Source organism: Xenopus tropicalis, chromosome 4 (genome assembly GCF_000004195.4).
Source record: "Xenopus tropicalis strain Nigerian chromosome 4, UCB_Xtro_10.0, whole genome shotgun sequence".
NCBI classification, from domain to species: Eukaryota; Metazoa; Chordata; class Amphibia; order Anura; family Pipidae; genus Xenopus; species Xenopus tropicalis.
The window spans coordinates 130,713,160-130,738,271 of NC_030680.2; the positions used below are offsets into that span (position 1 = coordinate 130,713,160).

Here is a 25,112-nt window from a genome sequence, read left to right on the forward strand (position 1 = left end):
GTACTGTTTTATTATTACAGAGAAAAGGGAATCATTTAACCATTAAATAAACCCAATAGGGCTGTTCTGCCCCCAATAAGGGGTAATTATATCTTAGTTGGGATCAAGTACAGGTACTGTTTTATTATTACAGAGAAAAGGAAATCATTTAACCATTAAATAAACCCAATAGGGCTGTTCTGCCCCCAATAAGGGGTAATTATATCTTAGTTGGGATCAAGTACAGGTACTGTTTTATTATTACAGAGAAAAGGGAATCATTTAACCATTAAATAAACCCAATAGGGCTGTTCTGCCCCCAATAAGGGGTAATTATATCTTAGTTGGGATCAAGTACAGGTACTGTTTTATTATTACAGAGAAAAAGGAAATCATTTAAAAAAAAAAAAAAAAAAAGACTTATTTGCTTATAATTGAGTCTATGGGAAGCAACCTTTTCGTAATTCAGAACTTTCCAGATAACAGGTTTCCTGTAACAGATCCCATACCTGTAATGCCCATTACAATGGAGTGCACTGCATAAATAATAAGCATGAGAATTACAGTGCACTCCATGTCTATCAAATTCAACAGCTCTGGTAATATATATACATAGGGACCGCAATGTTATGCACAGTAATTGTCCTTGAATGGATATTTAATATATTTCATCCAGGAACTTATTTACAGGAAATTGTATAGCAGAGAGGGAAGTTGTACTCACCACTAAACCATTAGGAGGGACATTGGGACATTAAGGAGGGCATTTTATAGCAGCTTAGTGCACAAAATGTCTTAATGTCCTTTTATATATTAATATGGGTGAGTGTAGAAAACCTTTTGTATTTGTGTGTGGAACCTCATCGTGCCCCCACCTAATAGTTTAAAACTTGATGGTGAGTGAGGAGCACAATTTTCAGTTTCTTGCTATAGTTTATACAGGAGCCATGGCCAGCTCCATGCTATAGCTCCCATCATTCCCAGCTACAGTCAGGTGATCCCAGTGGAGCCAATAAACAGAGCAAACATTTTGGAAGTTTTAAGCTGGGAAAGCAAGTTGCAGGTAAAGCTTAATCCCTGAGAAAAATGTATAATAAAACAGTAGAATTCTTTATAAACCAAATGAAAGTGAGTGTAGGACTGGCCAAACAAAGGATGATTTTGGTGTAGTTGGACAGCTTTAATATATTGCAATATAAGGACAAACAACCCCTATTTTGTTTAAGGGGAGGGCATTTTAATAGCTGTTTGCAGTTTTTCCTCCTCTCCTCGCTCAACCTTTTTTAGCCCTTTTTCTTTACATACTACAGGTATGGGACCTATTATACAGAATGCTGAGGTCCTGGGATTTTCTGGATAAGGGATCTTTCCATAATCTCTCCATGCCCTTAAGTCTGCCAAAATCATTTAAATATTGAATAAACCCAATAGGATTGTTTTGCCTCCAATAAGGATTACCGTATATACTCGAGTATAAGCCGAGTTTTCCAGCACTCAAAATGTGCTAAAAAAGGAATCCTCGGCTTATACTTGAGGCAACTAATTTTGTTAAATAAAAATGATTATACCATGTACCAGTCAGGTACACACATTTCGAGCATGCACGAATGTCGCACCGCCGCACGTCACACATAGCGCCGCCAGGACTGCTTGTCACGCCGGCGGATCCGGCGCCCGTGCAATGAAAGCTGGAATAGTGTTAAAAATATGCACTTATAAAAACTGCCATCCATAAAGAATTCTGATTCACCAAGTAGGTGCTACAGACCAGGAAGCACACAGCGGCGGGTTCGCCCCCGACCCCTGCGTCGCCCAAGCATTCAAACGGCACAAGGCGCGCCGCCAGGACTACTCGTCACACATGCGCGCCGCTCGCACCCTCCCCCCCAACGAGTCGCGCCGTGTGTGAATCCTTGGGAGATGCACGGGTTGGGGCGCTCGGGCGCTGGATCCGCCGCTGTGTGCTTCCTGGTCTGCACCTACTTGGTGAATCGTAATTCTTTATGGATGGCAGTTTTTGTCAGGTGCATATTTTTAACGCTATTCCAGCTTTCATCGATAGCTAAGCTGTATATATATTTCATCATACATAAATCTTAATAAAACACACAAATGATACCACATTTATAAATGTACTTGTTAAAAAAAAATTGGGCAGAGTTTGTAAAGATTTCGGGGTTGCAGTACTCTTTTGCACAGAAGGTCTACACAGTAAATTAATCTGAGTTCTGCCAAAGAATACAGTGTTGCCTGCATTCAGCAGTGCTATATTAATTTGGGTCGGAGGGGCACATGGGCTTTTGTGTAAATTACCCCTTATCTTTCTGTAGACCTTTCTTTAAAGGAGAAGGAAAGGCTAAACTGCTTGCCTGAAACAACCGGCCGGTGAAAAAGACTGCACTGGCACTGCACTGGCCGGGATATATATTATCTGGGACATGGTGCAGAGTGCAGGCCATCCTTTTCCGCATTGGCCTGGGGAAAAACTAACAAAGCACCATACCGCTTACCTCTCACCAGACATAACTTGCAGAACTAGGATTTTACGCTACTGTAAATATGCAAGCTTAAATTTGGGCCAGGGAAATGTAAGATGGCAACATAGAGCAGTGTTAGTTTTTTCCTCTGGCTCATGCATTTTTTTCCTAAAAAGAAAAAATTATAGGATTAAAAAAATGTAGCAATTAAATTGAGATATTAACCTGTACAACCTTGCATGTGGTTATCTTATGTTGGATGCGCCTCATTTTCCAGCCCATACCTTGTGTTTATTAATATGGTAGTCATGTAAGCACTTGTGAGTGTCCTTTTATTAAATAATTTGATTACTGAAACTTAGCAGTAGCGGCTGCATTTCCCACCCTAGGCTTATACTCGAGTCAATAAGTTTTTCTAGTTTTCTTAGGTAAAATTAGGTACCTCGGCTTATATTCGGCTCGGCTTATACTCGAGTATATACGGTAATTATATCTTAGTTGGGATCAAGTACAGGTACTGTTTTATTATTACAGAGAAAAGGGAATCATTTAACCATTAAATAAACCCAATAGGGCTGTTCTGCCCCAATAAGGGGTAATTATATCTTAGTTGGGATCAAGTACAGGTACTGTTTTATTATTACAGAGAAAAGGGAATCATTTAACCATTAAATAAACCCAATAGGGCTGTTCTGCCCCCAATAAGGATTCATTATATCTTAGTTGGGATCAAGTACAGGTACTGTTTTATTATTACAGAGAAAAGGGAATCATTTAACCATTAAATAAACCCAATAGGGCTGTTCTGCCCCAATAAGGGGTAATTATATCTTAGTTGGGATCAAGTACAGGTACTGTTTTATTATTACAGAGAAAAAGGAATTTTTAAAAAATTAGAATTATTTGCTTATAATGGAGTCTATGGGAGATGGCCTTTCTGTAATTTGGAACTTTCTGGATAAGGGATCCCATACCTGTATAATCTTCAATATATATATATATATATATATATATAAACTAGTGATGAGTGAAAGTTTTCGCCAAGAATGGATTCACTGTGAAATTCCGTATTTCACCATTGGCCACAAAAAAATCACCATGTGGGAAAAAGGTTGCACCCAGAAAGTCGCAGTCACGTTAAAAAAATCGAGATCACTTTAACAAAAAAAGGGCACGGTTGCATGAAAAAAGTTGTGGTTACATCAAAAAAGTCACACGCTAACTGCATCTTGTGAAATTTTCACCATTCCATGTAATTTTCAGCAGTTTAGCTACATTTTTGGCCAAGCGAAACTGGACAGATTTGTTCATCACTAATATACACATATATATATACATACAGTATATATATATATTGCAATCACTGACCTCTCTAGGTGCTAGTTTGGCATTTTGCCACACATCAATAAAACAGCTAAGCACTGTCATTCTAAACACAGCTATTTTCCCATGATCTGTTCAAACAGGACTATTAATGTCCAAACAACAAAAACGCCACCTGATTTATAGGAAGGGAAAAATTACTCACTTCAATCACATTACCTTTCAGTAATAAATCCACTTAATTGACCTGATTTGCTGCCAGGATACCTATACATCACATTTGTAACTGCGATAATCTCATTCAATATTAAATTCCTTATTAGGGAAAGGAAGGAGACGGACAGGTTTATATTTCATGTACATAATGGGAGCAGTAGGACAGTAGCCTGGCTCTTGTCTGTGTGTGTGGGCTAAGTCACAAAGCTGAGGTGTCTAGTTCAGGCCATACCGCAGGTAACACTAATATAATAGATGCTAGACAGTCTTCTATAATAAAAACATATCATACAAAGGCTGCACCCCTATTACAAGGCTCATCAGACGGCTGCCTAGATCCTTTCACTTGCAGCGAGCACAAGGTCCCTTGTTTCCCTAAAGAACTATGAGAAATGACTCTTTATCGGTATTGAGGCTGCATAGGCAGAAAGCTCTATGAAACTTCATTAGCACCGCACTGGGAACTGTTTGTCAGGTTTAATCAGGGACGGGTGATAAGAGGAGCAGACCAGAAAGCTGAGCTTGTAGCATTTGAAGAACAGAATCTTGTGGAGAGCAAAAAAAAATCTAAACACAGGCTGGATTAGCTCTGCATCCCCCCAGGAACCCAGAGATAAATGATTCTCTGTTGTAGAGAATGTTTTAATCAGGTGGTTTTAGGCAAGGGGTCAAGTAACCCAAAGCTATAGACACGGGAGCTGATAATGTACTAACCTCGGAAAATCTCAACCTCTAGAAGAGTCTATAAATCACAGTTTCATTGTAATATCCTAGTAACTAAGCAAACCTAACAGCACTATCATACTATCATACAGCAGGAAGGGAGATGCAATTATGCAATTGCCTTGTGCTACTACTTGAAGGCCGGCATTCTCAATATAAAAGAATGGTAATATCATGTGGCTGTATTCAGGGGAGAGCTGCGTGTATAATCCCAGACTGATGTCTCTTTGCATTCTAAGGACAACTTCATTAGGTTCTAGTTAACCTGGTTGTATGTTTTTAGAGACACAGGGAGAACATATGAACTCCTTGCAGATAGCACCCCTGATGTAGAGTGGTTAAGGGTTAAGTATATTTATGCACTGCTGTGGTTGAGTGTAGTGCTGTGAGCTGGTTTTAAGTTCCTATAAGCTGTGGCCTTGAGTATATATGTATGTGTTTGTGTCTTTGTATGTGTGGCATTGTTTAAGTATGCATTGTGTCTTGCTGGTAGGTGAGGCACCCATTACTTTCAGAGGAATCCATGGCTGTACTGTGCTGCTGGTCATTGTATCCATATGGCATTGTGAGATTAGTCTACAGATTTGACCATTCATCAAGAGGAAATGTCCTTCTCTGTGGGTTTATTTGTCGTTGACTACATGTCATCTGTCCTGTAGGGGGTGGGGGAGAACACTCACTTTTCCATTATTGACCTGCAACATCGAAGTCATTATTCTTGCTCGGCTTATTATGGGTTACGGGTGGAGATAATGGAGCCGATGTTCTGGAGGAGTTCATTCCATCCCTGTTCATTAGTAAATCGCTCACATGATTGTGTGGGATTGTTGCAGTGACCAGTCAGACTTTCAGCAGTATGTGACATGCGGTCAAGGGCAGGTCAGATCTCTTTGTCAGAGGCACTGGTCACATACAAAGGCTGTTTACATTGGACTCATTTATTAACATAGGTGCTAAATTATACCATTACGGTAGCCAATAGCTACCAATCAGCAAATAGTTTTGTTCAATCTACTAAACATTAGAAGATGGCAATCTCTTGGTTGCTATGGACAGCTGCTCTGGTACACTTTAGCACCTGTGTTAGCAAATTATCTCCACTGTTGTTCTATAGGATATTATTTGATCAGGACAGGGATTTGGTTCTCATGCTACAGATCTGCCAGCACTAGAATGAAGAGCAACAAGTTAAAATTCTAGAGTAAGAGGGGTCTGTGCATTATATATAAATGATTGACCTTCTTACTATAGTTCTTAAAGGGAATTTGGAATTCTTCATACCAATGTTATACCTAGGGCCAGAATTAGAAAAAAGTAGGGTGCCCCTTCTGAGATGGAGCACCTACAGGGGGCTTGTACAGATCCAAGCATCCACCCTACAGAGAAGCAGCACTATGAGTTTGATAGATAAGATTTGGAATAAATATGGGTCAAATTATCTGAAACCCTTACCTACCTAGCAGCATAGCTTTTTATCAGACCCTTCATTAATTGGGCACATTGCGGCTTCTTAAGGGGTCTTAGGAGCAAGCAGCTGCTATAAATCTGGGTCCATCAAAAAACTGGGCTTTACTGCCCATTGAAAGTAATGAGCTACAAGTAACCTTTAACAGGTTACCGATAATAAGAACCCCCATCACATGGGTCATGTCTACCTAGATACAAATAGAGCAGCTGTCACAATATATTATGTATATACATTTCAGGGTGTCAGAATTTCTCTAAGCATAAAAATGTAAGTTTCAGAAGTTTCAGGTCCCATGATCAACCTTTTGCCAATCAGTACTGTTTAAAAGACCTGCGTAAGGACTAATAACTATACAGTTTAGTTTGAAAATACAATATTGCATGTAACTATTGGTTCATCTAGGACCAGTCTCCGTAAATACACTTATCTTGCTGAATCTGGTTGATATAACCATGTGGCTAAAGCATTTAAAGTGAGTTTACTAAATGTATTTAACTACAGACCACATATCAATAAAATATAGAAGAAATCACTATTTTTTGTCCTGAACTGATGATAATGAGTTTAGAACTAGTCTAGAATTTTATTTGAAATTTGCTGCTGTTCATTGATTCATCCATGGACTCTTCTCCGTTTTTTCTCACTCCAAATGCATTAAAGTCAACAACTTTTTTTGTCTCCATAACATTCTTTCATGGTGATTTTTTTGTCTTGGGGACTTTTTGTCTCAAATTTCATTTTTTGTGCATTTCGCCATCAGCAAACTTTTTCATGAAACTGCGCCAAAAATGTGCCGATTGCAAAATGGTGAATTTTGCTGCAAATCCATGCCTGGTGAAAAAATTTGCTTATCATTATTGGACACATCTAAGAATCTATTTTATACATTTTTTCACTTTCTGCTTTTATTCCCAAGAAGCCAAGGTAAATCCATTCATTACCCTACCCTGGAACTGTTTTTGGCATGTACATGCATAAGTATATGTGCCTTTTCTATAGCATTATCCTAACTTGAAACTGTCCCTGCCAGGTACATGCTCAAGTTTATATGTTCATCTCAGCTATATTTTGCCTGCTACTCTAGGAACTGTATTAACAATAACCTAAAAGTGTAACAGCATCTCCAAAGCCATCTCTGTGTTTCTTTTCTATATGCCAAGCTTTCTAAATCCTTTCTCTGTAGCACTGTGTTACATGGTGCCAAGAGAGAGCTTGAAGAGCCTCTATGTGCTACCTATCCTGCCTGACATCTTCTGAAGTGATCGGCTGGTCAGGCCTAAAGGTCTCTAGGTCCTCTTTGTGTGTGTGTGTGTTGTGGCATAAAATTTCTTTATCAAAGGTGTTTCATTCCTAGCAGAAGGTTAGAGCTAGACTCCAATTATATTCCTGACAACATGGATTTCTGTGTGATGCTTCCGAGTGTGAATCCGTCTCCTAATCTTTTCGTTCCACACAGCTTATCGGGCAGCTTGCATTTCATTAGGCGTTTTACAGCCAGAGGTGAGGGAAGAGTTGCAAATCTTTGTGCAGCTGCTGGTATAAAGCTATCTGTGTATACTGTAACGAGGCAAGTGAAAGAACTCTTCATAATTATAGCCCTGTATAGCTGCTATCTCTGCACACAGAATGTTCGGGTAAATGAGTTATCTCTAGGCTGTCACTTGTCTTGAAGTTCACACAGCTAGTAAAGCTCCGAAACCCAATGAGGAAAAGAGTTTAAGCTACAATAAGCAGAGGAAGAGGAGGCAGGCGTTTAAAAAAAGCCATCACGGGAAAGAGAGGCAGACTATGGAAGGCATCAATGGATGGGAAGGAGGTTGGGAGAAGAAAGAACAGGAGATAGTAAATTCAGACTAAGGAAAAAGGTAAAAACCTGTAGAATGCAAAGAGCTAAACCTGAAGGGGATTGAGAGTAGAATAGATAGGGAATGCACTATTATAGATAAAGAGAAATGCTGGAGATCCAAGTGTAGAATGAAGAAGAACATATTTGGCAGGATCTTCAGAAATCTACACCAATGAGATAAAATCATAAAAAAAACAATGAAGGCCAGATAGGATAGGGATGGACTTAGAGATGAATGACTAGAGGCCAATGGTTCTGATACTGTGGGGTAAGTTATGGTAAGATTTGAGTTTGAATGGTTATTTATCATGTTTTCATATATATCTGTGACTTTGTTATGAGCTACAGGTGGCTGACCAAAGGTTTGAGTTCAAAGTGGTGCCTGAACCAAAAAAACCGACTGAAGACCTCAGGGGAGTTAATAAATATAATTAATAGTTGAACATTTTTGCAGAAATGGTTGTAGGTCTTTCCTGATGTATATTTTTTTTTGTTTGTTCATTTTCACTTTAAGAATAAAACACTTTGGTCTCTTCAGCCATTGTTAAACTGCAATTTCCAGTTTTGCTGGAAAGAGTAGTAATGAGACTTCCCATTGAGAGATGCCAAATGTTGTCTATCCCTAATATTTATGTCTTTATGTATACATTTTTCTGTCATAGATCGAAGACATGCAGTGGGCTAAAGGACCAAGAGAGATCCCACCCTCAGTCTGCAGCTTGCCATGTATGATGGGTGAGAGGAAGAAGATGGTTAAAGGCATGCCTTGTTGTTGGAACTGTGAGTTGTGTGATGGTTATAAGTACTTGCGGGATGAATTCACCTGTAACCTCTGTGACTACAATATGCGACCCAACAAAAACCGTACTGGTTGTGACTCCATCCCCATTATCAAGCTGGAGTGGCACTCCCCCTGGGCTGTAATTCCTGTGTTCTTAGCTATGCTTGGAATCATTGCTACCATCTTTGTTATGGCAACTTTTATACGGTACAACGACACCCCCATTGTTAGAGCTTCAGGCAGAGAGCTAAGCTATGTCCTGCTAACAGGAATCTTCCTTTGCTATATAATCACCTTCCTCATGATTGCCAAGCCTGATGTGGCTGTGTGTTCCTTCAGACGCATCTTCTTGGGGTTGGGCATGTGCATCAGCTATGCAGCTCTTTTAACCAAAACCAACAGGATCTACAGGATTTTCGAACAGGGTAAAAAGTCAGTGACAGCCCCACGGCTTATCAGCCCCACTTCGCAGCTGGCCATCACTTCCAGTTTAATATCTGTCCAGCTGTTAGGAGTCCTTATTTGGTTTGGAGTTACCCCTCCCAGTATCATCATTGACTATGGGCAGCACACAGTGACCCCGGAGCAGGCAAGAGGGGTCCTGAAATGTGACATTACAGATCTACAAATCATATGCTCCTTGGGATACAGCATCCTCCTTATGGTGACATGCACTGTGTATGCCATCAAAACAAGGGGCGTACCAGAGAACTTCAATGAAGCCAAGCCGATAGGCTTTACTATGTATACTACCTGTATAGTTTGGCTGGCTTTCATCCCAATATTTTTTGGAACTTCACAGTCAGCAGAAAAGGTAAGTAAACGTGTCTGTATATGCTTCATATTCTCATCTACAGTCATGGTCTGGGCTGGTTACTCTAAACAGCCTTTTGGTACGTAGGTCATTTTGAAGGGGATTTCCATGTAACATTTGTACATACTGAAAGAAATTGAAAGATCCCTGAACCAGTGCAATACAGTCTGAGGACGTTTTTGGTAAAGATCACTTTTAAGAAATTGCCAAAGATGTCTATATTGAGGCCTATTCATAGGTGCACAACATTAACGGGGTGTTTATCAACATTTGGATTCTCATGGTTTTAGAGTTTTGAAAACACTAAACTCGTTTCCACAATAGCCACAAATGTCTATTCATCTATTAAAAAATCTGAATGGAAAAAAATTGGAAAAAACTTTTTCGTATTGTTGCACAAATGTCAAAAACCTCTAAAACCACGAAGCAAAGATCTTCCATTTGTAAAAAGGACACCTGCCATTGACTTCTACATGATCTCGACAGCTTTTAGATGGCGTATTTTATCTTTCAGATTTGTTGCAAGTTTTGTTGCATAATAAATGGAGATAAAAACTGCTTTTTCTGCAACAAAACCGTACTTTGCGCAAAAATAAAAAATACGAATTGTGAAAAAATAAATCGAACTTAGTAAATGCTTCCCTTACACTGGGGTGTAAATTTTAAACCAGTATTAAAGCATAGCTTACAGCTAGTGGGGTGTGCAGGAATTCTGGGAAAAGGCACATTGCCTTTTAAGAGACCAATATCATGACAATTTTGCCATTCTTATACATTGCCACGTGCAAACTGGCTGCAAATAAGACCTCATATAGAAACCCCTGCCAGTCTAGTAAAGCTGCCTAGAAACTGGCAATGCTAACTAGTATTCAGGCTTACTAGGCTTGCACCAGGTCCTACCTAAACACTTCCATAGTCTTTGCTGGGACCTTTGAAGTGTAGCGTTTTGGTATGTGTTTTTATGTCACTCTGGCGTAGGCCTACGGCACACAGTGGTATTCTCCAATGCCAGCTTTCAGTTGGAGGAAAACATTCATTTGATCAAATGTTAGGTCCCAAATGCCATATTCCTTATTAATTATGCACACACAAATTGGGGTGATATTTGGCATTAGCCCTCTCACAAATTTATAAATAGGGATTTTATTTTACACCAAATGATATGCTCGTTTTGGCATAAAATAAAATCCATTCTTTTATAAACATGGCCCCCAATGTCTTCTTCAAAACGTGTGAGTTGCATTAATACATAATAATCCTGATGGCAAAGCCCAGATCTTCAGTACAGGGTTTTACAGAGCGTTGGGAGAATGCTCCTATTATGTGCAAAGTATTTTCAGAAATGCAACATCAAGCCGTTTACCACTGCGAAGTTCTATTATGGCCACATGGAGTGCCAGTAATTCAGTCCTCGGTCCATTTGCACCTGAATCAGAATGTGAGAAATCTGCATGATCTGTTTCTTATCTCCTATTCATTTTACTGACACTGATGTTAATGGCGGTGGCAGGAGAAGGAGTTAGCACATTGTGATGCTGAGAGCACAAACCGCTTGAGTCTATAAAAGGCAGCACATGAATTGTTCATATCTCCAACTACATTAGGTACCTGGAGTGGCAAGAAAATAGAGTTGCGCTCAATGGAGATATCTGATTGGTTGACAGAATGACTTCTCTTTCTAATACATTTATAACTAATATATTGAAATGTAGATATAACGGGACACTGCAGACCTCCCATGTCCGAATGTGATTTATGTGGCTAACGGCTTTTCAAAATATGGAGTGTATTGTGCAAACAGCTATTTGTCTACCAGAATTCCCTGGCAGGCAGCTTCATGCTATCACCCACCTACTCCTCCATTAATTAATCAGCCTTCTTTGTAGCTATAAATTATGCACCAAAGCTGTCTTTGAACATGCCACCGAAAGGCTTGATAGATAAAGAAAACATCCACTTGCATGTATCGCACTATAGAACAGTTCTTAGCAGATAGTCAGTAGACTATTAATTAGACAAAATGGCACCAGATCAATAAGAATCAGTTGAGCTATTAGTCTCATTGTTGCATCTGTTTCAATTGTATCCTGTCAGCATGATGAATGGGGCCACGCTGTCAGAGAAATGGAACAGACTTTTTGCAGCTAAATCATTTTGATGAGGAGAAATAATCTTGGCATCTGCTTTAGACAAAATGAACATTGGCGAAATTAGTGGACGAGAGACGCAGGCTGAAAACTGGGCACGAGGGGAAATTGTATGTAATTGGCTTTGCACAGCTCCGGCGTGGTCTAGAACATTGATCTCTAAGAGACAGGAAGATGTTGGCGGATTATGGGTAGAGGCTATTTTTGGAATCAGTAATGCTATTTTAATCCAACCCACAGACATTGTTATGGTTGGAGATTTGAAGTTAAACCTTAGAAAAAGCTGCACAACATAGTGCCAATGTGGAACAACAGTTTATCATCATCAAACCCATAACCTTGATTTATAGTCATTGTTGTCTTTAATAAAAGTGAGGACCATGCCTTGAAATGCATTTTAGTTGTTTGTTGTTCCTCCTAAAGTTATACTAAATGGAAATGTGGCCAGCAGCCTTGTGCCATATTAACCCAAAAGTTGGAGCATGGGTGCCCAGAACTTTGTACATAATAGCTGGAGATTTAGAATCAGCAGTGGAAATAGGAATCAGAGGATTTATTGCTGGAGGGCCTAGGACTGTATGCTCATTGGGGGTCCTAACTGATGCCAAGTGATTTGAAGACTTAAACATAGTGGGCTTTAATATGGTGGCCACCTTTTCTGGAAAGAAAGAACCCGTCTTCCTCTCTATTAGTTTCTTCCAACACCATTGACATCACGTATACGTTTTACATTCTGAACTGGTAAAATTCTATGCAGGTGGCAACCCGCGGTTGAGAAAATGCCACTAGGTGGTGATCACAATGAAGTCCATGTCTGTTTCACAGAGGCTTCTGTTTGCCAAATGACATTTGCCAACTGTATTTAGAGTATGTATTGAAATGCCATTTAAAAACCATATTAAATCTATTTTATCCTGGTTTCAGATAGATTTCCATAGATGTTCTTTTGTTGTCCTAAATGATGGGAATCCCTTTATATCAAGGTTGGTACTTTTGTGCCTGAGCCATATATTCCTCACTGCCTGGCACATAAAGGATTAACAACTTATTTCCTAATAAAAATTCTCCTTATCACAGTTGTCAAGCTGCCTAATATTAGTTACTTGGCACAGATGGTAAAGGAAAGGTGTGCTTGTTACTTACGCAATTTACATCTGGGGCCTTTTAACCTGTGACTCTCCAGCTGTTACTAAACTAAATCCAACCACAACCGCTGACAGCCAACAGCTGACAGTTAGAGTTTGGCAACAGCTGATTAATGACATGTTCCTTACATTGTGTTCCCAAGCATGTGATCTATAATTAAGGACTTAAAGGGAGGCTTGATATCTCCACCCATCAGGTATAGTAACAGAGCTGTAAAGGTTAAAGGGCAATGATACCTTAGAGAACATATAAACTCTTGAAACAAATTGATAATGCACATTTTCGAGATATTAGATGTTATCAGACTGCTAATATAATATATTGGAAACAACAGCACCACCAGCTGCTCATTTTAGCCAAATGACAAGTCGGCTGAAAATGTATTTAGTAATGTTGCTCTGCTTAGAACTGACCAAAGAAACATCAGATGGCTTTTCATTTTCTCCTGAGCTGGTAGGCCACAATTCCCCTGCATTTTTCTTGTGATGGGATTATAAAACTACAGGAGGGCTATGGGTTGGTGAGGTTGTATTGTGACTACTAAGAACAGTAAAAAACCCGTTATCCAGAAAGCTCCGAATTACGGAAAGCCTGTCTCCCATAGACTCCATTTTAATGAAATAATTCAGAATTTTAAAACTGATTTCCTTTTTCTCTGTAATAATAAAACCGTACCTGTAATTGATCCCAACTAAGATATAAATAATCCTTATTGGATGCAAAACAATCCCATAGGGTTTAAAGTTTTATTGATTCTTTAGTAGACTTAATGTATGGAGACTTAACTTACGGAAAGACCCATTATCTGGAGTACCCTTGGTCCCGAGCATTCTGGATAATGGGTCCTATACTTGTACTTCCATAATAGCAAGGGGCAACAAAGCAACAGGAACATAATTATGCATACAATATTCATAGAACTACAAAGGGAAAGTAAATAAATAAAGATGTTGTGACCTTTAACATCATACTAATGGAGAAGTCAACCAAAGTCCTAGTAAAGACTTTAGTGATTACTGAATGGGGAGGTAGGTTGTAGTACCGGTATGGGATCCGTTATGCGGAAACCCATTATCCAGAAAGTTCTGAATTACGGAAAGCCCATCTCCCATAGACTCCCATAGACTATAAGAAAATAGTTCTTATTTTTAAAAATGATTTCCTTTTTCTCTGTAATAATAAAGCTGTACCTTGTATTTGATCCCAACTAAGATATAATTAATTCTTATTGGAGGCAAAACAATCCCATTGGGTTTAAATGATGTTATTATGTTATTATATGATTTTTTAGTAGATTCAAGGTATGGAGATCCAAATTACAGAAAGATCCCTAACAGGTCCCATACCTGTACCACCAATCATTGCAGAGATGGAGCAGGGGATGTATTGTTGTACCTCTAAGGGCAAAGGGCTTCAGAATTTTTGTGTTCTTGTTTCACATTGGGCAAAATAATACCAGGGGTGGGTTCCTAGCACTTAATTTAGTTACTGTTATATGAAAACATGGCCCTAGCAGTCACCATGCTATAGTTTCAGGAATAATCAAAGTAGAAATAGGGAATAAACACCTAAATCTCACACCCCATTGGCCTTCAGTATTAAGGCGCCCTTCATTCACCTACGTTTGAGAAGACTGCTCTACAACATCTATTATCCTCTGTCAACCAGCCTCCGACATAGGTAGCAGTTACTGTTGGCCAAGTTGACTAACCATGTAGCAGCTTCTTGAAGGCATTACAGAACCGAGCCGTAACAGGTTAATGAGATGAATGGGTCCAATGAAGTTAATGAGAAGTCACCCAGAAGTGTCCCTCACAGCTGTTCTGCATGACTTTTCCCATTCCGTACGAATCCCCTGATCAAGAGCATAAGCAGCCAGGCCGTCCAGACCAGCAGCGCAGCTGTAATGAGAAAAATAAATGATTCTTTTACTTTAGTCATTCAACTCCTGACCGCTCACTTAAAAGGCCTCTATTCTAAAGCCTGTTTTCAGCAGGATCTATTGAAATGACTGCTATTAAGCCAATGCAAGGAAATATCAGTCATTTATAAGAGCAATTTTCTATTGCGTTATGTCCCTTGCAATTCCACCGAATGAAGCAATATGTTTGGGAATAAGTAAAAGGGTGGGGGAGTGTAAGCACAGTAATTGGTCAGCCCATCAGGCTTCCACACGGTCCTAAAGGTTTCACCCCTCCCAGACTATGCAGGTCATCAATTTAACTACGACGGGGATGGAGCCAAGTAGATAAAGTTTTGCTAACACAGCTCAAGAATTAAAGAGTGACAATCAAAATTTCCCTTAATCGGATATTGTGCTTTCATTTTAAGCACTTTTCTGTTCTAACTAAATAAATAGACTTGTTTTTTTCTTTTGCCTTACTGAGATTTCTTATGTCACTCTACTAATTATTCCTACAGTGATGAATAGATCATCTCGAGGCAACTTGCGCGATTTCAATGAAGTTGCGCTGCCGCGTATGCCATCCCACCGGCGATTTACATTTTCGCCGGTGGGATGGCAATCCGTGGAGATTAGTCGCCCGCGAACAGGGAGTTTTGTCGCGGGCGACGTTGAATCTTTTTGGGTAGAAATTTCAGTAGGGCTGAAGGTCACAAAGAAAATGATCATTGGTGTATGCTATAAACCACCCCGTATAGATGAGGGGGATGAGGCCCAGCTACTTTTGCAAATGGAGGAGGCTTCAAAATTGGGTCAAGTTGTTATTATGGGGGACTTTAATTATCCGGACATTGACTGGAGTAATGGGGTGGCTAAGTCAGAAAAAGCTAGTAGGTTTGTAAATATGCTAAATGGCAACTTTTTATTTCAGGTGGTTCAAGAACCTACTCGGAATGATTCTATTTTGGACCTGGTAATATCTAATAATACTGATCTTATCTCTAACATTTGTGTGGGTGAGCATTTGGGGAACAGTGATCACAACATGGTCTCCTTTGAGATAATGCTGCAGAGACAGCGCTATAAGGGAGTAACTAAAACCCTCAATTTTAGACGTGCAGACTTTGCCAGTTTAAGGGCATCTCTGCAATGTGTCAACTGGGAAAGGCTTTTCATGGGGTTAGACACAGAAGGAAAATGGAACATCTTTAAAACATTGCTTTGCAAGTATACACAACAGTATATTCCCCTTGTAAGCAAGGAGAGGCATCGCAAAGAAAAACCTTTATGGCTGAATAAAAGAGTTAGGGTCGAGGTTGGTAATAAAAAACTTGCTTTTAAAGCATTCAAGTTAGCTGGGACAGCGGAAACTTTCATCAGGTACAAGGAAGCAAATAAAGCAGCAAAAAAGCTATCAGGCAAGTTAAAATAGAGATGGAAAGGGATATTGCAGCTAGGAGTAAAAAGAATCCAAAATTATTTTTTAATTATGTGAATAGTAAAAAAATGAAGCAAGAAGGGGTGGGAACTTTATTATCACGGGGGGTACGTTGGTTGATGAGAACGGGGAAAAAGCAGAAATTTTGAACTCTTATTTTTCATCTGTCTATACATCTGAGGAGCCAGATAATGAAGGCTTCCCTTGTAAAATGCCCAGTTCTAGTAATTTAGCTACTGACGCATGGGTCACTCGGGAGGAAATTCAAAAGAGACTTGAACATGTAAAGGTAAACAAAGGTCCAGGGCCGGATGGGATTCATCCCAGGGTATTAAATGAGCTGAGCGCTGTGATTGCCAAACCTCTTCACTTAATTTTTCAGGATTCGTTGAGGTTTGGCATGGTGCCGAGAGACTGGCGGATTGCTAATGTGGTGCCATTATTTAAAAAGGGATCTCGTTCTCAGCCTGAAAACTATAGGCCTGTTAGTCTGATATCAGTAGTAGGAAAGCTTCTGGAAGGGGTAATAAGGGATAGGATAGTTGAATACATTGCAGTTCACAATACTATTAGTTTGTGCCAGCATGGTTTTATGCGTAACAGATCTTGCCAGACTAATTTAGTTGCCTTTTATGAGGAGGTGAGCAGGAACCTTGATGCTGGAATGGCAGTTGATATCATCTACTTGGACTTTGCTAAAGCGTTTGATACAGTACCTCACAGAAGGTTAATGATCAAATTGAGGAATATTGGCCTAGAACATAATATTTGTAATTGGATAGAGAACTGGCTGAAGGATAGAGTACAAAGAGTGGTTGTAAATGGAACATTTTCTAATTGGACCAGTGTGGTTAGTGGAGTACCGCAGGGGTCAGTCCTTGGTCCTTTGCTTTTTAACTTGTTTATTAATGACCTGGAGGTGGGCATAGACAGTACTGTTTCTATTTTTGCTGATGACACTAAATTGTGCAAAACTATAAGTTCCATGCAGGATGCTGCCGCTTTGCAGAGCGATTTGACAAAATTGGAAAACTGGGCAGCAAACTGGAAAATGAGGTTCAATGTTGACAAGTGCAAAGTTATGCACTTTGGTAGAAATAATATAAACGCAAACTATCTACTGAATGGTAGTGTGTTGGGGGTATCCTTAATGGAGAAGGATCTAGGGGTTTTTGTAGATCACAAGTTGTCTAATTCCAGGCAGTGTCATTCTGTGGCTACTACAGCAAATAAAGTGCTGTCTTGTATAAAAAAGGGCATTGACTCAAGGGATGAGAACATATTTTTGCCTCTTTATAGGTCCCTGGTAAGGCCTCACCTTGAGTATGCAGTGCAGTTTTGGGCTCCAGTCCTTAAGAAGGATATTAATGAGCTGGAGAGAGTGCAGAGACGTGCAACTAAACTGGTAAAGGGGATGGAAGATTTAAACTATGAGGTTAGACTGTCGAGGTTGGGGTTGTTTTCTCTGGAAAAGAGGCGCTTGCGAGGGGACATGATTACTCTGTACAAGTACATTAGAGGGGATTATAGGCAGATGGGGGATGTTCTTTTTTCCCATAAAAACAATCAACGCACCAGAGGTCACCCCTGTAGATTAGAGGAACAGAGCTTCCATTTGAAGCAGCGTAGGTGGTTTTTCACGGTGAGGGCAGTGAGGCTGTGGAATGCCCTTCCTAGTGATGTGGTAATGGCAGATTCTGTTAATGCCTTTAAGAGGGGCCTGGATGAGTTTTTGAACAAGCAGAATATCCAAGGCTATTGTGATACTAATATCTACAGTTAGTATTACTGGTTGTATATATATAGTTTATGTATGTGAGTGTATAGATTGGTTAGTATAGGTTGTGTGCTGGGTTTACTCGGATGGGTTGAACTTGATGGACAATGGTCTTTTTTCAACCCTATGTAACTATGTAACTATGTAACTATGTAACTATGTAACTATGTGTGCCAGAGCCCTAAATGTTTGGTAGAATCTCAGCCGTAAAGTGTGACAAAAATGCTGCATTGTGAGAAAATGGAAGTAGATTTGATCAGGTCTGGATGGGATGCAAAATAGGCCCTGGCATTCTAAATACACTGAGGCCCAAACAGCCCCCACCAGCCCAATGAATAGTGACTGTCTATGGCATCTTACAGCAGCCCCTCTGGCATTTGCCTGAACCCACAGATTGCCAGCCCAACCATCTGACTGACCTTGCCTCTGAGAGACACTAAACTTTATTTCCTGATAGGATTTCCACCTTTCTGAGCTCATTTTACTGACCCACAGGTGGAAGTTGTGGGCAATGGTGTCATGGGGTTGTGTAATTATTATTATTATTATTAACATTTATTTATAAAGCGCCAACATATCCCGCAGCGCTGTACAATAAGTGGGTTACATACATTGGACATACAGAGTAACATATAAAGCAATTAATAACCGATAAAAGAGTGAAGAGAGCCCTGCCCAAAAGAGCTTACAATCGCTGATAAGGGGCAGAGAATGGGCAGGTCTAGGAGCTGAATGCTGTGGCAATGGGGCTGAAGGGTTTTAAAGATGGGTCAGCTGACTGATTCCGAGAGGTGAGAGACGGACAGGGAATCACAAATTTACAGGCAGATGGAGGTGTAAACTTGTAAAACAGCCCCTGGATTAACTGGTAATTTACCATCTTGGCAGTGAACTACCAGCTGGTTGGCATCCCTTTTTTATGATGATGATTTTCCTTTTAAATGTAAATACAATGCATTGTTATTATATAGTGTTTGGTTCAGAAGCTCTGATCATTCATATAAATAAGCCCCTTTGTAGCAGAGGAGGCAGCCATACTGTAGGCTTAGGGTGCATGGCACATAACAGATACGCTTGCTGTAATTAAAATACAAGGGCATTCGTTCTACATAGTTGATCTGTACACAGAGGATAACAACTTAGAATAGGAATATCCTTGGTAGGAAATATTTTACTCCCTGATGCTGTGGAGACAAACAATGAAAATATATAGATTTGTATATGATGTCTATGTTATTGGCTCTACAAAATCTAAATGGACAATGAGTGGAATCTATATATATAGATATGGCACCAGATTTATTGCTTGTTTCTAGATATGGGCTGGGCATCCCCCCATAAGTGAATATTAGGTGTTTAGGATAAGCCTATGTCCTTCCATCTGTCACTAGAACTATATCTAATGTTTACATGTTCTATATTTACTGATGGTTTTCTGTCCACCTACCTGTAGCAGAAACAGGCAGCCTTTAAACTCCAGCTGTTGTCGGACTGCAACTCTCAGCACCCATTTGAGAGCTGTAACTTAGCAATATCTGCACGTTGCCCGGTGCTGATGTACAGTCAAGGTTTAGCTCAGAAATAAGGTCTCAGAAATGAGCTGAGTGGATCATTATCCCCCTAATGACATGGGGTTAGCTGACATCCCTAGATCATGGAGGACTTCAAGCCAGGCGCAAACGGTGAATTATGTATCATTAACATTATATGTTCTTGCTGAGGCGTGCAAGGCCCTGTGAGAGCTGAGCTATTTCTGTATATGCCAGTAGGTCGCAGCCAGTTAGGCATTCATACTTTTGTTTGTGGGAAGGGAAAGAGTATATCCCCAAGAGCACTCATATATGTATATATATATACACATACACATACAAAAAGTGGCACCAACACAGATTAAAATAAATTACTACCATACTCCAAATGATCAATCAGAATCAAAAATCTATATTCAAAATTGTACAGGAATGCTCGGGACTTTTTTGTAATCTGGATCTCCATACCTTAAGTCTACTAAAATATTGTTTAAACATTCATTAAACCTAATTGGATTGTTTTGCCTCAAATAAAGAGTCATTATATCTTTCTTGGGATCAAGTACAGGTACTGTTTTATTATTACAGAGAAAAGGGAATCATTTAACCACTAAATAAACCCAATAGGGCTGTTCTGCCCCCAATAAGGGGTAATTATATCTTAGTTGGGATCAAGTACAGGTACTGTTTTATTATTACAGAGAAAAGGAATCATTTAACCATTAAATAAACCCAATAGGGCTGTTCTGCCCCCAATAAGGTGTAATTATATGTTAGTTGGGATCAAGTACAGGTACTGTTTTATTATTACAGAGAAAAGGGAATCATTTAACCATTAAATAAACCCAATAGGGCTGTTCTGCCCCCAATAAGGGGTAATTATATCTTAGTTGGGATCAAGTACATGGTACTGGTTTATTACAGAGAAAAATGAACTAATGTTTAATTAATTGATTAAAATAGAGTCTATGGGAGATGGCCTTCCTGTAATTCACAAATATTTGTATAATGGGTTTCTGGATAATGGACCCTATACTTGTACAATTCTTTTTTTCTTCTATTTGCCTAAATGTGTTATAATCCAACCATATCAGGTAGTGCAGTGTTACAGTCCATTTGAGGCAGTCTCGCATTGTTAGGAGTACAGACAGCTAAATGACGTTATAAATGGAGCTCTTCCGTTGGAAGAACCTACTGGTAAATAAAACATTAGAGAGGTTATTATATGGTCCCCTTATATATTTATACATAATTATCATGTCACCTCTTAAGCGCCTCTTCTCCAGTGTAAACAGTCCCAACTTGGCCAGTCTTTCTTCATAACTGACGTTATACAATTCTACAAGCTTGTGAACTCATTTGTATTTAGGTCTGCAAATATAGAATGTATTTGTCTGAATACTATACTACATATTAGGAATATCCCTGTATGACATACTGGCACATGTACCATGTTTACTAGTGATGAGTGAATTTTTCTGGCAGGCGTTGATTTGCTGTAAAACTCTGCATTTCGCATTGGAGAATTTTTTAGAGAAACTGCCACAAAAATTTCACGCACATGAAAAAATGTCTGTATTAGGCACATTTTGAACTGGTTGAGCACGTTGAACGAATACTTTCATTTTCTCCAAGCACCTTATCTTTAAAATGAAAGTGCATACGTTCGGCCCATGATCTTCTAAAAAAAAAATGACTCCAAATGCCTTCAAAATGTTTCCACCAATTGTACGCCATTTGGAACTTTTCTTCCTTGCTGCATGAGATTTTGAACATTTAGTACTTGGGCCCATCTATCCAGAGAATCCAGTGGCGATTGTTCTTATCCATTAACTTCCAGTTCAGCTTTGTTACAGGAGTTACCAAACTATAGACTAACACCAAGCTTACATGGAGTGTCTCAGTTAGATGAGATTAGCTCCTGCTGCTTATTTGCTGTTGTGGATTATCCTAGGGGTATTCCAGGGTGGCTGTATTTATATATCAATAACCTTTTAATAAGATAAGAGGAGCCCAACCAAATGACTGACCTCAAGTGGGTGGTGTGAACCCAAGACCTTGTAAAAGAGCTTTCTGCAGATTTTCAACTCCAGTCTAAGGGCTCTGGCACACGGGGAGATTAGTCGCCCACGACAAAACTCCCTGTTCGCGGGCGACTAATCTCCCCGAGTTGCCATGAGCCGCCATCCCACCGGCGAACATGTAAGTCGCCAGCAGGATGGCACACGTGTCGGCGCGATTTCCCGAAATCGCCGAAAAAGACTCTTTCGGGAAATCGCGCCGACACGTGTGCCATCCCGCTGGCGACTTACATGTTCGCCGGTGGGATGGCGGCTCATGGCAACTCGGGGAGATTAGTCGCCCGCGAACAGGGAGTTTTGTCGCGGGCGACTAATCTCCCTGTGTGCCAGAGCCCTTAAGGTCCCCATACACGGACTGATTACAGCTGCCGATATCAGTCCCTTAGACCGATTCGGCAGCTAATCGGCCCGTGTGGGCACTACCGATTGGCCTGAAATCGGGCAGATATCAATCGGGCAGGTTAACAAATCTAGTCAGATCAGGGACCGCTTTGGCTCGTTGATGCGGCCCCTGGGCCGACTTTACATGTGCCAACATTATAATTCGATTGAATTAGCCTGGATTCTCCCGATATCGCCCACCCACAGGTGGGGGATATCAGGAGAAGATCCCCTCGCTTGGCGACATCGCCAAGTGAGCGAATCTAAAGGTGTATGGGCACCTTAACCCACGTATCTACAGGTATATTATACACATGCTATCTAACTTTCCTATACAGATCTTCCACAAACCATACTTCATGAAAGGCCTATTCATCGCAAGTTTTTAATTGGTCTTTAAAAAAAACAATTGCTCTGTGAGGCTATAGTGTTGTTATTATTATTGTTATCATTACGTATCTTACTATTCAGGCCATCTCCTATTCATATTCCTGTCTCTTGTTCAAACCACTGCCTGGTTGCTAGGCAGCAAGGCCATGGATGGCACATTTTTAATACCCATGTATGGAAGGTGCACGTTTACTTATTTGATTGTATACTTATTTGTGAAACCGTTTTCAGGTATAATGGGGATAATAAAATGTAATTTTTGCAGTCAAGGTTTGTTATGAAAGATGAAGAAGTCCCATTCCATCTCCTCATTTTGTCCTCCAGTCTGGTTCTGAAAAATTTAGGGCGAGATGGTGTCACCATAATGACATTATTAAATGGACCATTAGCTCTTGAACAGTGATCGGTGTTTAATGATGAGAACTGGCCTTGCTTTTGGCTCTTAGAGTCCTGAAACCTCAGACAGTTAGATAAGTTAAATGCCCGCAGGCCACCTGCTGTCTTTCTCTATTTAGGGTGCAGTCATTCCCTATTGATAACATTGCAGAAAGCTTCTAGATTTGCTTACTCTTATGTATACAGATAAATGGCCTGCTGTCTGAATAGCACCAGCGCTATGATGAATGGCCGTACCATCTCTCGCAGTTGGGCTATTGAAAAATTATTCCACAAGACAGCTCACTAGGCTAAAATCATTCACTGTAAGAGAGGCTGCCCAAACAAATTGAATATGGTATGGGTAACTTAGACAGCTATGAACAGATGCCAACACAGGCCCCAGATAGTAATTAGATACAACCAAACTGTACTAGGAACCAAAATTGAATAGAGAATTGTCGGTTTCAGCACCCACACCCTTTACTGGTCTATGGGACATTTATAAAAAGAAGTGTACTTAATTCTACCATGAAAAAAACATCACCTGTTTATAAAGCTGCATAATTCTAAATAACACCATATATAAAATCTCTGGGCAACAGAGTTAAACTGCCATTAACACCAGCATTTTAAACTTTGAAGGCCGTGGCAAAGTCTAATGTATGGCGTGCCGTTTGTCCTAAGTACATTTTGTATACAAAAATACATTCCATATACAAAAAACAATCCCCAGTACATAGAATGAGTGTGTGGCCATATACACTGGTAAAAAATATACAAAAGACATATTTCTGAGAACAAAATCAATTTTGTGCACAAAAGCATATCATTTTATTACAAACTCCATTCTGTAACTTGCTTGTTAAAATTTACAGAATGGAGTTGGTGTTATAAGGATATCCTTTTTATGTACACAATTGAATTTGTTCTCATTGTTCAATAGAAATGTCTTTTGTATAGTTTTTTTAATGTATTAATATCTGTAATATACTGAGAAGGAGAAGGGTTTAATTACAAAGCAAGGCTTGGGCCACAAAATCCTAAAATGATATCCTTTATATTTTGTCTCCCCCCCCCCCCCCAAAAAAAAGCTACCTCTGAAATAAACTGGAGGAGTTTGGAGGCAAGTTAAAAGATCATAGATGTACAGCTTTTGTGCTTAGGTGGTTTACAACAGTTCTGTACCAGGGAAAACAGTTATGACAACACATTTTAAGGACTTCAGTTGCCCTTTAATAATAGTTCATAGCTGTTTGTCTCATCTAAGCTTCTCACTTTACTGTGAATAAGTGCTGTATCTTGTTAATGTCAGCGTATGAGTAAAGCAAAAACTTTGCTTGGCACCGTGCCACCCACTGACAGCCTGAAAGCTCCAGCAGATTTATATTGATTTTCGCCAGCCTACGAAAGGGAAGGAGGGTGTCAGACCTATTCAGAATGCTCGGAAATGTTTGAGATGACATCTACGAAAATGGAGAGTTGTGTAGGCAAAACAATTCTTAGTTGGTAAGTCTTTTCTGATGGGTATACAATATTGCTGTCATTTGTTTCTCGACATGTTCAGCCTTTCGACTGTCACCAGAAAACATCACATGAAAATGAAATACTGAGACTGCAACCGAACTCTTTTTGCAATCTGATGCAATAGTGGGCATTAGCCCCCGGTGCCTGTTAGAGTGCTCCGCAATTCAGAAGATCTGTCAAGATGGTGCTGCCCCAGGTAAAAGAAGGCTACCTGTTAGATTTTAATACTGAGATAACTAAGCAGTGAAGCATCAGTAGATGCCTCTTCCAATAACTTTTGGCTTTGACTTCCAAACCAAAATTTGTTGAAGAGCCCCACAGAAACCCCTAATATACCTATCACTGTAATCTGTTCCTTCAAAAAGGAACTACATAACCCACAATGCATTGCACTGACATCACGGGTACAGGGAATTGTGGGATTTGGGAGATGCAGGATGACGGTAGGCAGAGGACAGTCGACAATTGTTATATTTTACTTGAGTCTCAAATTAGTCAGCCAGATCAGATGGGGAACAGGGGGCGGGGCTTAGGGAACTGTTCCAAACCATATTATTACATTAAATATCATGAAAAGGCTGCATATTTTTTAATTGATGTATATTGCAAAGTTGCTTGAAATGATGTCTACTTTTCAAAAAGTTGTATTTAGGTGGAGTTCCACTTTAAGCTTTTGCTGTTCTGCCAACCCCTCCCAGAAAACACAGCAGGCAGGTCACTCGGGTTACCCATTTATGATATTAGTAAAGCAACAGCTGCTGATATCATGAAATCTAGAAAAAATAATGCCA

General features: G+C 39.8%; 1 protein-coding gene across 1 annotated transcript in view; it reads left to right on the forward strand.

The window, feature by feature from the left end:
- grm7 (glutamate receptor, metabotropic 7) overlaps nucleotides 1–25,112 on the forward strand; it is a 279,002-nt gene that overhangs the window by 190,240 nt on the left and 63,650 nt on the right. Inside the window, 1 exon segment of the mRNA NM_001113008.1 lies at nucleotides 8,695–9,627. Within this exon segment, the coding sequence (NP_001106479.1) occupies nucleotides 8,695–9,627 (933 nt within the window).